This window comes from Oncorhynchus masou, chromosome 10, assembly GCF_036934945.1.
Source record: "Oncorhynchus masou masou isolate Uvic2021 chromosome 10, UVic_Omas_1.1, whole genome shotgun sequence".
NCBI lineage: Eukaryota > Metazoa > Chordata > Actinopteri > Salmoniformes > Salmonidae > Oncorhynchus > Oncorhynchus masou.
Window position 1 is genome coordinate 12,695,805 of NC_088221.1, and position 14,511 is coordinate 12,710,315.

The 14,511-nt window shown below is 45.4% G+C and overlaps 1 protein-coding gene across 1 annotated transcript in view; it reads left to right on the top strand.

Annotated features, from left to right (window-relative positions):
* Positions 1–14,511, top strand: part of LOC135547158 (polypeptide N-acetylgalactosaminyltransferase 13) — an 85,183-nt gene that overhangs the window by 43,241 nt on the left and 27,431 nt on the right. Inside the window, exons 7-8 of the mRNA XM_064975879.1 lie at positions 616–733; positions 871–1,051. Coding sequence (XP_064831951.1) covers positions 616–733; positions 871–1,051 — 299 coding nt within the window. The remainder of the gene's footprint in view (positions 1–615; positions 734–870; positions 1,052–14,511) is intronic.

Consider the following 14,511-nt stretch of genomic DNA (forward strand, 5'->3'; position numbering starts at 1 on the left):
GTAGCTATATTTGTAGTTTCATGTTGCAACTAGTTCCATTGTCAAACACGAAAATACTAAAGCAGGACTTATAAATGGAGCCGGTGCTGCAAAATATTGACTAAGTTCTCCATCGATCATATTACATTGGGTCAGAGCAACAACATGGTGTTACGATGGTGTCACTCAATGCTTCATAAATCTGATTTTGATTATCGTTAAATGACAGGATTATCTCCAAGGCCTAGCTGTGTCTGTTTGCTTTACTTTAGCAGAAGGAAAATGGCAGAGAGTGGTTCAAACAATGAGAGTGGTTTTGCACTGAGATTGTCAGTTCCACGGCATCCATGTCTTTTAACTGGGCCAGTCTCAGTCAGGCTTGTTCGTGTGAAAGAGTAGTTTCCAAAGTGCCCATTCGTTTGATGAAAACATTTAAACAATTGTGCAGCAAGGTGATTTAATCATGCCTTGCTAATCAAATCATAGTTCCTCCCCCCAGAGAGTATTATATTAATGTAATATTACTGTATGCCATAGATATTGATTATTTGCGAGCTGACATGTTTCTCACTGTAAGATACGTGTCTCTTGCAAGATGTATTTCTTTATCCACACTCATCAATTTTTCTCCTACAGAACCCCTACTATGGCTGGAGGGTTATTCTCTATTGACCGGACATATTTTGAAGAAATAGGCACATATGATCCAGGGATGGACATTTGGGGCGGAGAGAACTTGGAGATGTCTTTCAGGGTGAGTGATTGATAATAGAGGGCTGAGCTCTGCTTGGTTATTATGACAATGAAAGTGGCGTGTGTGTGTGCGTACTTGCATGCATGTTTGTTTGTGTGTGTGTATGTGTGTGTGACCTCTTGCTGTTGTGTGTGCAGATCTGGCAGTGTGGCGGCTCTCTGGAGATTATCACTTGTTCCCATGTGGGTCACGTGTTCCGAAAGGCCACCCCTTACAGCTTCCCTGGGGGCACGGGTCAAGTCATCAACAAGAACAACAGGCGATTGGCTGAGGTGTGGATGGATGGCTTCAAAGACTTCTTCTATATCATATCACCAGGTACGCTACCATGCCTTCATTTTGATCAGTTGTTGTCTCTCAGCGGGTGGGAATGCATATGGACTGGACTGGGAATGCAGACCTGGGTTCAAATAGTATTTGATAATAATTTCAAAAACTTAAGCTGGGTTTAAGCTGGAGTTTCTTGGCACAATGGAACCAATATAATTGGTGGAAAATGGTACACCATTTAAAGTAATTTAATGAAAAAATTAACAAAATTAAATTTGCCTACTCTTTTAGTTATAACACAGAAGTTTATTTTAAGAAACAATAGTCTATTCATGATATTTCCAAATAGTTCTAATTGATTACATGTTGTCCCTAAAAGCAATGTCCACTTGGTGTGTCCTAATTCTGTGATTAAACGAGCCAGCATTTGGGCACCATGGCACTGAGGAGGGTTCTCTTGAAATGAGCACATGGCCTGAACAGATTGTAAGTGATATCAGAATGTTTTATCAATATATTGCACCTCTGCCATTGCCATAAAGGTGGTCAGTTTCTTAGTCCTTTGGTGTGATGCCTTTTGAATGTATACGGAATACAGTGTCTTCGGAAATTATTCAGATTCCTTCAATTTTTCAACATTTTGTTACATTACAGCCTTATTCTAAAATTGATTAAATTGTTTTTTTCCCCACCTCAATCTACACACAATACCCCATAATGACAAAGAAAAAACAGGGTTGTAGAAATTTTTGCAAATGTATTAAAAACGCAAAACTGAAATGTCATATTCACATACAGTGTGGCAAAAAAGTATTTAGTCAGCCACCAATTGTGCAAGTTCTCCCACTTAAAAAGATGAGAGATGCCTGTAATTTTCATCATAGGTACACTTCATAGGTACATGGTCAGATGAAGGTCTAATGTCCATTGATCGTGTTTCTTGGCCCAAGCAAGTCTCTTCTTCTTATTTGTCTCCTTTAGTTGTAGTTTCTTTGCAGCAATTTGATCACGAAGGCCTGATTCACACAGTGTCCTCTGAACAGCTGATGTTGAGATGTGTCTGTTACTTGAACTCTGTGAAGCATTTATTTTGGCTTCAATTTCTGAGGCTGGTAACTCTAATGAACTTATCCTCTGCAGCAGAGGTAACTCTGGGTCTTCCTTTCCTGTGGTGGTCCTCATGAGAGCCGTTTCATAAGAGTGCTTGATGGTTTTTGCGACTGCACTTGACGAAATGTTCAAAGTTATTGTAATAATTCAGATTGACTGACCTTCGTGTCTTAAAGTAATGATGGACTGTCATTTCTCTTTGCTTATTTGAGCTGTTAATATGGACTTGGTCTTTTACCAAATAGGGATGTCTTCGGTATACCACCCCTAGCTTGTCACAACACAACTGATCGGCACAAACACATTAAGAAGGAAAGAAATTCCACAAATTAACTTTTAACAAGGCACACCTGTTAATTGAAATGCATGAAGCTGGTTCTGTTATGTACTTGAGTGAAGACCCAAAAGCGGTTTTAACAGAAAACAGAGTTCTTTAATGAAAAAACAGGAATGGCATAAATCCTCTTCCAACGTAGTCAATGGAACAAAAGAACGTAGTATAATGCAGGATGCACCTGCCAGGCAGACTCCGACAGGATAGGACAAGGTGGAAGCAAACGGGACGACAGCTTGCTTCTGGCATCAAAAAACACAAACAAGAATCAGACACTGAAAGTAGCAGGAACAGAGAGAGAAATAGAGACCTAATCAGAGGGGAAGAGAGAACAGGTGTGAAAGAGTGAATGAGCTAGTTAGAGGAGATGTAGAACAGCTGAAGAATGAGAGACAGAGAAGGTAACCTAAAAAGACCAGCAGAGAGAGACAGAGTGAAGAGAAAGGACAGGAACAGACATAACAAGACATGACAGTACCCCCACTCACCGAGCGCCTCCTGGCGCACTCGAGGAGGAAACCTGGCGGCAACGGAGGAAATCATCGATCAGCGAACGGTCCAGCACGTCCCGAGAGGGAACCCAACTCCTCTCCTCAGGACCGTACCCCTCCCAATCCACTAGGTACTGATGACCACGGCCCCGAGGGCGCATGTCCAAAATCTTACGAACCCTGTAGATGGGTGCGCCCTCGACAAGGATGGGGGGGGGGAACGAGCGGGGCGCGAAGAACGGGCTTAACACAGGAGACATGGAAGACCGGGTGAACGCGACGAAGATAGCGCGGGAGAAGAAGTCGCACTGCGACAGGATTAATGACCTGAGAAATACGGAACGGACCAATGAACCGCGGGGCCAACTTGCGAGAAGCTGTCTTAAGGGGAAGGTTCTGAGTGGAGAGCCATACTCTCTGACCGCAACAATATCTAGGACTCTTGGTCCTACGCTTATTAGCGGCCCTCACAGTCTGCGCCCTATTACGGCAAAGTGCCGACCTGACCCCCTTCCAGGTGCGCTCGCAACGCTGGACAAAAGCCTGAGCGGAGGGGACGCAGGACTCGGCGAGCTGAGATGAGAACAGCGGAGGCTGGTACCCGAGGCTACACTGAAAAGGGGATAGACCGGTAGCAGACGAGGGAAGCGAGTTGTGGGCGTACTCTGCCCAGGGGAGCTGTTCTGACCAAGACGCAGGGTTACGAAAAGAAAGACTGCGTAAAATGCGACCAACAGTCTGATTGGCCCGTTCGGCTTGACCGTTAGACTGGGGATGAAAGCCGGACGAAAGACTGACGGAAGCCCCAATCAAACGGCAAAACTCCCTCCAAAATTGAGACGTGAACTGCGGGCCTCTGTCGGAAACGACGTCAGACGGAAGGCCATGAATTCGGAAAACATTCTCGATAATGATCTGAGCCGTCTCCTTAGCAGAAGGGAGCTTATCGAGAGGAATGAAATGAGCCGCCTTAGAGAATCTATCGACAACCGTAAGAATAACTGTCTTCCCCGCTGATGAAGGCAGTCCGGTGATAAAATCTAAAGCGATGTGAGACCACGGTCGAGAGGGAATGGGAAGCGGTCTGAGACGGCCGGCAGGAGGAGAGTTCCCAGATTTAGTCTGCGCGCAGACCGAACAAGCGGCGACAAATCGACGTGCGTCACGTTCCCGAGTGGGCCACCAGAAACGCTGGCGAATGGAAGCGAGCGTACCCGAACGCCGGGGTGGCCGGCTAACTTGGCAGAGTGGGCCCACTGAAGAACGGCCGGACGAGTAGGAACGGGAACGAACAGAAGGTTCCTAGGACAAGCTCGCGGCGACGGAGTGTGAGCGAGTGCTTGCTTTACCTGCCTCTCAATTCCCCAGACAGTCAACCCGACAACACGCCCGTCAGGGAGAATCCCCTCGGGGTCGGTGGAGACCTCAGAAGAACTGAAGAGACGAGATAAAGCATCAGGCTTGGTGTTTTTTGAGCCCGGACGATAAGAAATAACAAACTCGAAACGAGCGAAAAACAGAGCCCAACGAGCCTGACGCGCATTAAGTCGTTTGGCTGAACGGATGTACTCAAGGTTCCTATGGTCAGTCCAAACGACAAAAGGAACGGTCGCCCCCTCCAACCACTGTCGCCATTCGCCTAGGGCTAAGCGGATGGCGAGCAGTTCGCGATTACCAACATCATAGTTACGTTCTGACGGCGATAAGCGATGAGAGAAAAACGCGCAAGGATGGACCTTGCCGTCAGAGAGAGAGCGCTGAGAAAGAATGGCTCCCACGCCCACCTCTGACGCGTCAACCTCAACAACAAACTGTCTAGAGATGTCAGGTGTAACAAGAATAGGAGCGGATGTAAAACGATTCTTAAGAAGATCAAAAGCTCCCTGGGCGGAAACGGACCACTTAAAGCACGTCTTAACAGAAGTAAGGGCTGTGAGGGGAGCTGCCACCTGACCGAAATTACGGATGAAACGACGATAGAAATTAGCGAAGCCCAGAAAGCGCTGCAGCTCGACGCGTGACTTAGGAACGGGCCAATCAATGACAGCCTGGACCTTAGCGGGATCCATCTTAATGCCCTCAGCGGAAATAACGGAACCGAGAAAAGGGACAGAGGCGGCATGAAAAATGCACTTCTCAGCCTTCACATAAAGACAGTTCTCCAAAAGGCGCTGGAGGACGCGTCGCACGTGCTGAACATGAATCGAGAGAGACGGAGAAAAAAATCAGGATATCGTCCATGTAAACGAAAACAAAAATGTTCAGCATGTCTCTCAGGACGTCGTTAACTAGTGCCTGAAAGACAGCTGGAGCGTTAACGAGGCCGAAAGGAAGAACCCGGTATTCAAAGTGCCCTAACGGAGTGTTAAACGCCGTCTTCCACTCGTCCCCCTCCCTGATGCGCACGAGATGGTAGGCGTTACGAAGGTCCAATTTGGTGAAAAACCTGGCTCCCTGCAGGATCTCGAAGGCTGAAGACATAAGAGGAAGCGGATAACGATTCTTAACTGTTATGTCATTCAGCCCTCGATAATCCACGCATGGGCGCAGGGACCCGTCCTTCTTCTGAACAAAAAAAAACCCCGCTCCGGCGGGAGAGGAGGAGGAGACTATGTGGTACCGGCGTTGAGCGAAACCGACAAATAATCCTCGAGAGCCTTACGTTCGGGAGCCGACAGAGAGTATAATCTACCCCGGGGGGGAGTAGTTCCCGGAAGGAGATCAATACTACAGTCATACGACCGGTGTGGAGGGAGAGAAGTGGCCTTGGAACGACTGAACACCGTGCGCAGATCGTGATACTCCTCCGGCACCCCTGTCAAATCGCCAGGCTCCTCCTGTGAAGAAGAGACAGAGGAAACAGGAGGGATAGCAGACATTAAACAGGTCACATGACAAGAAACATTCCAGGATAGGATAGTATTACTAGACCAATTAATAGAAGGGTTATGGCGCACTAGCCAGGGATGACCCAAAACAACAGGTGTAAAAGGTGAACGAAAAATTAAAAAAGAAATGGTTTCGCTATGATTACCAGAGACAGTGAGGGTTAAAGGCAGCGTCTCACGCTGAATCTTGGGGAGAGAACTACCATCTAAAGCGAACAAGGCCGTGGGCTCCCCTAACTGTCTGAGAGGAATGTCATGTTCCCGAGCCCAGGTCTCGTCCATAAAACAGCCCTCCGCCCCAGAGTCTATCAAGGCACTGCAGGAAGCAGATGAACCGGGCCAGCGGAGATGGACCGGAAAGGTAGTGCGTGATCCAGAAGGAGAGGCCTGAGTAGTTGCGCTCACCAGTAGCCCTCCCTTTACTGATGAGCTCTGGCTTTTACTGGACATGAGGTGACAAAATGACCAGCGGAGCCGCAGTAGAGACAGAGGCGATTGGTGATTCTCCGTTCCTTCTCCTTGGCCGAGATGCGGATACCCCCAGCTGCATAGGCTCAGCATCCGAGCCGGCGGAGGAGGGTGGCAGTGATGCGGCAGGTGGCAGTGATGTGGAGAGGGGAGCAACGGAGAACGCGAGCTCCTTTCCACGAGCTCGGCGACGAAGATCAAACCGTCGCTCTATGCGAATAGCGAGAGCTATTAAGGAGTCCAGACAGGAAGGAACCTCCCGGGAGAGGATCTCATCCTTAACCTCGACGAGGAGACCCTCCAGAAAACGAGCGAGCAAAGCCGGCTCGTTCCAGTCACTAGAGGCAGCGAGAGTGCGAAACTCAATAGAATAATCCGTTATGGATCTATTCCCCTGACATAGGGAAGACAGGGCCCTGGAAGCCTCCTCGCCAAAAACAGAACGGTCAAAAACCCGTATCATCTCCTCCTTAAAGTCCTGATACTGGTTAATACACTCAGCCCTCGCCTCCCAGATTGCCGTGCCCCACTCACGCGCCCGTCCGGTAAGGAGAGAAATGACGTAGGCGATGCGGGCTGCGCTCCTGGAGTAAGTGTTGGGCTGGAGAGAGAACACCACATCACACTGAGTGAGGAATGAGCGGCACTCAGTGGGCTCCCCAGAATAACACGGCGGGTTGTTGATCCTGGGCTCTGGAGACTCGGAAACCCTGGAAGTGGGCGGTGGATCGAGGTGGAGTTGGTGAACCTGTCTTGTGAGGTCGGAGACTTGGACGGCCAGGGTCTCAACGGCATGTCGAGCAGCAGACAACTCCTCCTCGTGTCTGCCTAGCATCGCTCCCTGGATCTCGACGGCGGAGTGAAAAGGGTCCGGAGCCGCTGGGTCCATTCTTGGTCTGATTCTTCTGTTATGTACTTGAGTGAAGACCCAAAAGCGGTTTTAACAGAAAACAGAGTTCTTTAATGAAAAAACAGGAATGGCATAAATCCTCTTCCAACGTAGTCAATGGAACAAAAGAACGTAGTATAATGCAGGATGCACCTGCCAGGCAGACTCCGACAGGATAGGACAAGGTGGAAGCAAACGGGACGACAGCTTGCTTCTGGCATCAAAAAACACAAACAAGAATCAGACACTGAAAGTAGCAGGAACAGAGAGAGAAATAGAGACCTAATCAGAGGGGGAAGAGAGAACAGGTGTGAAAGAGTGAATGAGCTAGTTAGAGGAGATGTAGAACAGCTGAAGAATGAGAGACAGAGAAGGTAACCTAAAAAGACCAGCAGAGAGAGACAGAGTGAAGAGAAAGGACAGGAACAGACATAACAAGACATGACAGGTTCAGAGAACGTCAAGATTGTGCAAAGCTGTCATAAAGGGTGGCTACTATGAAGAATCTCAAATATAAAATATTTTTTTAACACTTTTTTGGTTACTACATGATTCCATATGTGTTATTTCATAGTGTTGATGTTTTCACTATTATTCTACAATGTAGAAAATCGTAAAAATAAAGAAAAACCCTTGAATGAGTAGATGTATCCAAACATTTTTCTGGTACTCTATATAATGACCTTTTTAGACCTATTTTTCATGAAGTAACACTGAATTAGACTATTTGTATCCTCTTGCAATTTTGATACTTTTAAGTGATTCTGAGTGCAATATTTATGTATTCATTCTCCCACACCTGGTTTCTCACTCTCATCATGTGAACATTGTTCTTGAGACCTCTGGGTCTGTCTCTGCCCTCTAGGGAGGGTCTAGTTATTTTACCTGGCCTAGTGACGATGCAGACACATATTGGGGGCTGGCTGTGGTGCTCCCATTCCTGGTTCTCACTCCCTGCATTAGACCATCCATCCCCTTAGTCCCTCTATGTCTGTCCTAACATTTTCACTCCTCCTGACTGATGGGCATACGTGATCCATCCTGGGAGGGCCCCCATTAGCCGTGCATCTTTTGGAGACTGCCCCCCCCCTGCTCTACCTGGTTGATCATGCCATATTCTTGTCCCAAATATTAAGCCATACTAGTCTTAGTACACATGGTCTATGCAGTGAAACTGTGAATGGCTCGTTAAATCCAGTCATGGTTTCATGAATCGCTCCAATGTTACTTGGATAACTGTGGCAATTCCAGTGCTAAAATATGCCAACAAGTCCCGACTTTTGGGCACACGTGCATTTATCAGACTCAAAACCCATACAGGTGCTCCGGACCGTGGCACTGGTGTCTCATTCGAATGTCTGCCCTATCATCTTTGGATTGTAGTTTCTGTGCCTACCATGGGTAACGGAGAATCACAATTTGATTTCGGGAGAGTCTGAGTCTAAGAAACAAGGAAGGCAGCAGGCACACAAATGATCAACTCCCGATTCGCGGAGGTAGTGATGAAAAATTCTGTATTTAACTTTTATTTAACTAGGCAAGTCAGTTAAGAAGAAATTCTTATTTACAATGACGGCCTACCAAAAGGCAATGGGGGCTGGGATTAAAAAATGATAATACAGGACACTTCAAGTCCGTGTAATTAAAAGGAGTACACTTAAAATCCTTTAATGAGGATCCATTGCTGATGTATAGAACTAATGTTACGAAGCATTTTTAGTCAGAAACTTCTAAAAGTGTCCCATTGATGATGTTAATTAACAGTAAAATTTGACTGCCTGTGTATTATCCATCGGCGTGACATAATGTCCTATGGGGTGACGCCAACAAATGCAAAGAAAAAAAAGTGTATTTTTATCTAGGTTTAGTAAAGTTGCTGTGAATCATACCCAAAATGTAATAGCGAGACACTTAGTTATCATCATTATACAAGGAAATTGTATTTCATTTGAAATGCAAGAATACGATCAATGATTTTCAAAATATCTTTCTTGTTTATTTTGGAATCATTAAACCTTTATAATATTAACATGAATTGTAATGTCACACCAGCAAGCAAATTCAAGGCACTAATACATGAAATGGTTCATTAAATTGGATATAAACTCAAAATTGAAAGTGGCCAAATAACATTTTGAGTTGTTTGGACATTGTTTATTGTCACTATGTTTTTTTAAACTTTAATTTTAAGGGAAATTATTATACCCACGTATTTATGTGGGTTCTGAAAGTAGACTGCTCATGTCGTTTTGCATTCACCACATGACTTATACCCCTGCTTACACACACAGAATAAAAAATATTTGCCTATATTGGCTAGTGTAGCCTCCTATGCCAATACTATGCGTGTCATTATGTTTTATAGGATTATCCTCCTGAATCTTCATTCCACAGTCATTTCCGCATTACTGTATATTCTTCAGGATAGGGTCATTTCTCCTCTGGACTGTACTGTATGCCGTGAGCTCTGTAACTAGATTATATGTAACAAATTGGTTTGAGAGGGAAGCAACCTCTACTGTATCTTGCTCTAATCTACCTCTACTCTGGCTCATGTTTCTTCTCCTCATTGTCTCACTGAGTCTCATGTCTTCACTCTACTGTTCTTTGCGTTCGTCTTCCATTGAGTTTTGATGTTGCTCTTGACGTGCAGGACAAGGCATTTGATCTTTTATTCATATGACAGCGCTGGACTACTGTGAGTATCTTTCAAGACTGGTGCTTTTCTGAACTTGCGTTCACATATTCATGCGAGACGTTGTTTATGACATGGGTTGGAGATCTCATGGGAGACTCGGAACAATGCTGTCACCACAGCTCAGTATTCATTTGGCTGCCTGAGCCGAAACGTTATACAGCTGCACCATCGAGAGCATCTTGACTGGCTGTATCACCTCTTGGTATGGCAAATGCACAGCCCTCGACCGCAAAGTGCAACAGATGGTGGTGCGAACAGCCCAGTACATCACTGGGGCCGAGCTCTCTACCATCCAGGACCTCTATATTAGGCGGTGTCAGAGGAAGGCCTGAGAAATTGCAAAATTCTCCAGCCACCCAAGCCGTAGATTGTTCACTCTGCTGCCGTCCAGCAAACGGTACCGGAGCATCGGCTCTTGGACCTAAAGGCTCCGAGGCAGCTTCTACCCACAAGCCATAAGACTGCTAAATAGTCCGGGTAACCATTTAATTAAATATCTGCACTGACCCTATCTTGAACTGACTCTATGCACAGTCACAAGACTATACTGTACACTGAGTGTACAAAACATTAGGAACACCTGCTCTTTCAATAACAAACCAGGTGAATCCAGGTGAAAGCTATGATCCCCTATTGACATACACTCAACAAATTGTATAAGGCCATAAGAAAATAAGAAAATGTTCATCCAGAAGCGACGCTCCTAGTGGCCTGGGACTTTAATGCAGGGAAAATTAAATATTTTTTACCTAATTTCTACCAGCATGTCACATGTGCAACCAGAGGAAAAAAAACTCTAGACCACCTTTACTCCACACACAGAGACACATGCAAAGCTTTCCCTCGTCCTCCATTTGGCAAATCTGACCATAATTCTATCCTCCTGATTCCCGCTTACAAGCAAAAACTAAAACAGGAAGTAGCAGTAACTCGCTCAATGCTACACTACAGGACTGTTTTGCTAGCGCAGACTGGAACAAGTTCCAGGGTTCATGCAATGGCATTGAGGAGTATACCACCTGTCACCGGCTTTATCAACATGTGCATTGACGACGTCATCCCCACAGTGACTACGTACATATCCCAACCAGAAGTCATGGATGACAGGCAACATCTGCACCGACCTAAAGGCTAGAGCACTAATCCGGAAGGTCAAAAGAAATCCCGCTATGCCCTCAGACGAACCATCAAACTGGCAAAGCGTCAATACAGGACTAAGATTGAATCCTACTACACTGGCTCTGACGCTCGTCGGATGTGGCAGGGCTTGCAAACTATTACGGATTACAAAGGGAACCCAGCCGCAAGCTGCCCAGAGACGCGAGCCTACCAGACGAGCTAACTTCGTGGTGTTCTGCTCTCCGTGGCTGATGTAAGCAAGACCTTTTTAACAGGTCAACATTCACAAAACCACAAGGATGTGTCTCAAAACATGCGTGGGCCAACTGGCAATAGGTCAGAGACCTGGCAGTGTGGTGCCAGGACAACAACCTCTCCCTCAATGTGAGCAAGACAAAGGAGCTGGTTGTGGACTACAGGAAAAGGAGGGCCGAACAGGCCCCCATTAACATCGACAGGGCTGTAGAGGAGCGTGTTGAGAGTTTCAAGTTCCTTGGTGTCAACATCACCAACAAACTATCATGGTCCAAACACACCAAGACAGTTGTGAAGAGTGCACTACAACACCTTTTCCCCCTCAGGAGATTTGGCATGGGTCCCCAGATCCTCAACGTTCTACAGCTGCACCATCGAGAGCATCACTGCCTGGTATGGCAAATGCTCTGTATCACTACAGAGGGTAGTGAGTATGGCCCAGTACATCACTGGGGCCAAGCTTTCTGCCAACTAGGACCTCTATACTTGGCGTCAGCGGAAGGCCCCAAAAATGGTTAAAGACTCCAGTCACCCAAGTCATAGGCTGTTCTCTCTGCTACCGCACGGCAAGTGGTACCGGAGTGCCAAGTCTAGGCCCTAAAGTCTCCTTAACAGCTTCTACCCCCAAGCCATAAGACTGCTGAACAATGAATCTAATGGCCACCCGGACTATTTACATTGACCCCCCCCCCTTGTTTTTACACTGCTGTTACTCGCTGTTTATTATTTATGCATAGTCACTTTACCCCTACCAACATGTACAAACTACCTCGAATAACTTGTACCCCCACACATTGACTCGGTACCCCCTGTATATAGCCTTCTTATTGTTATATAATTTTATTGTGTTACTTTTTATTACATTTTTTACTTTAGTTTATTTAGTAAATATTTTCTTTACTCTTTTTCTTGAACTGCATTGTTGGTGAAGGGCTTATAAGTAAGAATTTCACTGTAAGATCTGCATCTGTTGTATTCGGCGCATGTGACAAATACAATTTGATTTGATATCACTTGTTAAATCCACTTCAAATCAGAAGGATTTTTAAGCCTTGAGACAATTGAGACATGGATTGTGTATGTGTGCCATTCAGAGGGTAAATGGGCAAGACAAAAGATTTAAGTGCCTTTGAACGGGGTATGATACTAGATGCCAGGCGCACCGGTTTAAGTGTGTCAAGAACTGCAACGCTCCTGGGTTTCACAGTCAACAGTTTCCTGTGTGTATCATGAATTATCCACCACCCAAAGGACATCCAGCCAACTTGACACAACTGTGGGAAGCATTGGAGTCAACATGGGCCAGCACCACTGTGGAACGCTTTCGACACCTTGTAATCAATGCCTTGACAAATTGAGGCTGTTCTGAGGGCAAAAGGGGGTGCAACTCAATATTAGGAAGGTGTTCCTAATGTTTTGTACACTCAGTGTATATACACACTACTGTGTATATACACACTCACACACACTACAACGACACTCTCACACAAAATCCACACACATTCATATACACTGAATACACACACACACAATGTATTCACTTGTCTTTATTTTACTCTTATTATTATCTATCCTGATGGCTAGTCACTTTACCCTGCCTTCATTTACATACTGTATCTACTTCAAATACCTCATACCCCTGCACATTGATCAAGTCTACACCTGTTGTATTCGGCGCATTTGATAAATACAATTGTATTTTAAGTGTTTTGCATGGAAGGCAAGGCACCCTTTCTAGGTTTCCAGAATGCTCTTCAGTCTGTCTTCTGAGGGTTAGAGGCAGGCCCAGTACCTAAGTCATTTTTGGAAAAGCATGCTCACAGTATCCTCTGAAGGCTGCAGCCAGGCAGGCAGCAGAGAGAGAGAGAGACAGTGCTGAGGCTGTGATAGATGAGCCACCCTGTCTAGTGTAGCCTGGTCGACATTCAGTCTGCCTCTCCAGGATATTAGAGGGGATGATAAGGTCAGAGCAGCTCCACTGTTAGTGTGCATTCCAAATTGCACCCTATTCCCAGTATCAGGGGTGGGCAAACCTTTTGGTTCTAGGGCCACGTCGGGATTTCAAAATTCAACCAAGGGTAGCTCAGATTTGTTTGTCAAAATCAATTTGCGGGCTAGAAAAGGTTATTTGAAAATATGTAGGTCCATTATACATTTCTACAGACTTTCTCTCTAGTTTTAGGCATTCACGTGTTGGCCTGGTGTATTTTTTTATCCAAAAATAGTAATTTGCCCCAATCATTATTTTTTTTTACTCAAACCTCCCACAGGCCGGATTAAATGGGTTTGCGGGCCGGATCAAGCCTGGGGACCGTAGTTTGCCCACCTCTGCCCTATATATAGGTCTAGAGAGGAGGGGTTGTTGTCCAGAGCTCTGGTCAAAAGTACTGCACTATTGGCCTGATTCCAATTGAGGAAATGTAAGCCTTTCCTATGCACACCTTTCCTATGCACTTCTCAGTAGTTGGTATTCAGATTTACCTTATGCTGGTGCGTAACAGGCTTTGCAGGTGTGATTCCCTTGCGCACGCTGAAGACATTTAATTAAATCGCTGAAAACCCTCCCACTTGCTGGCCAACATATTTTGTTGTGTATTTCTCATTCAATAGGGTTTTCGGTAAATTTATATTAATCCATCCCTTTAAATACGGTGTACCTTTAATTAGAATTTAGTCAACAGACTAGAATACATCAAGAGAACACAACAAATATATTGATGAATCAAAAATAAATGTTGTAAAATTCAATCCATGAAATATTGGAAGGTGAAAAAATAAGATTTGAACAATAGTCTTATGAATCTACCCTAATCCTCACTAATCATGGAACTGCATGACAATGGTCCAGTCATCGTGAACCAGGCTCCAGGTTTAATCTGCTAAGCGTGGTCTAAGTTCCATATTGATTCAAATAGACTACATGTTCCAAATTCTTGCACAACATTAACCTAATATGATCCGAATGCTAGCGACCCTCAGGAACAACTATACAAACTCACTAAAGTGACAGTTATAAATGTACTGTATGTTGGTATAACTGATGGTGGCTCCCGATGGTGGATAATATTTAACATGAAGTTAAACTCAGACATCTCAGAATTCTGACAACTACAAGCAGACTGGCAGCACCATAGGTCCCAGAGTGGTGGGGCAATTGTTTCCCCCTGGGGCCCAGAGTTTTTCCTTATCTGTTAGCCTAACCAGAAAAAACTCTGGACCCTATAAGGTATGACAGTGATTAATCAGTTATAAAATG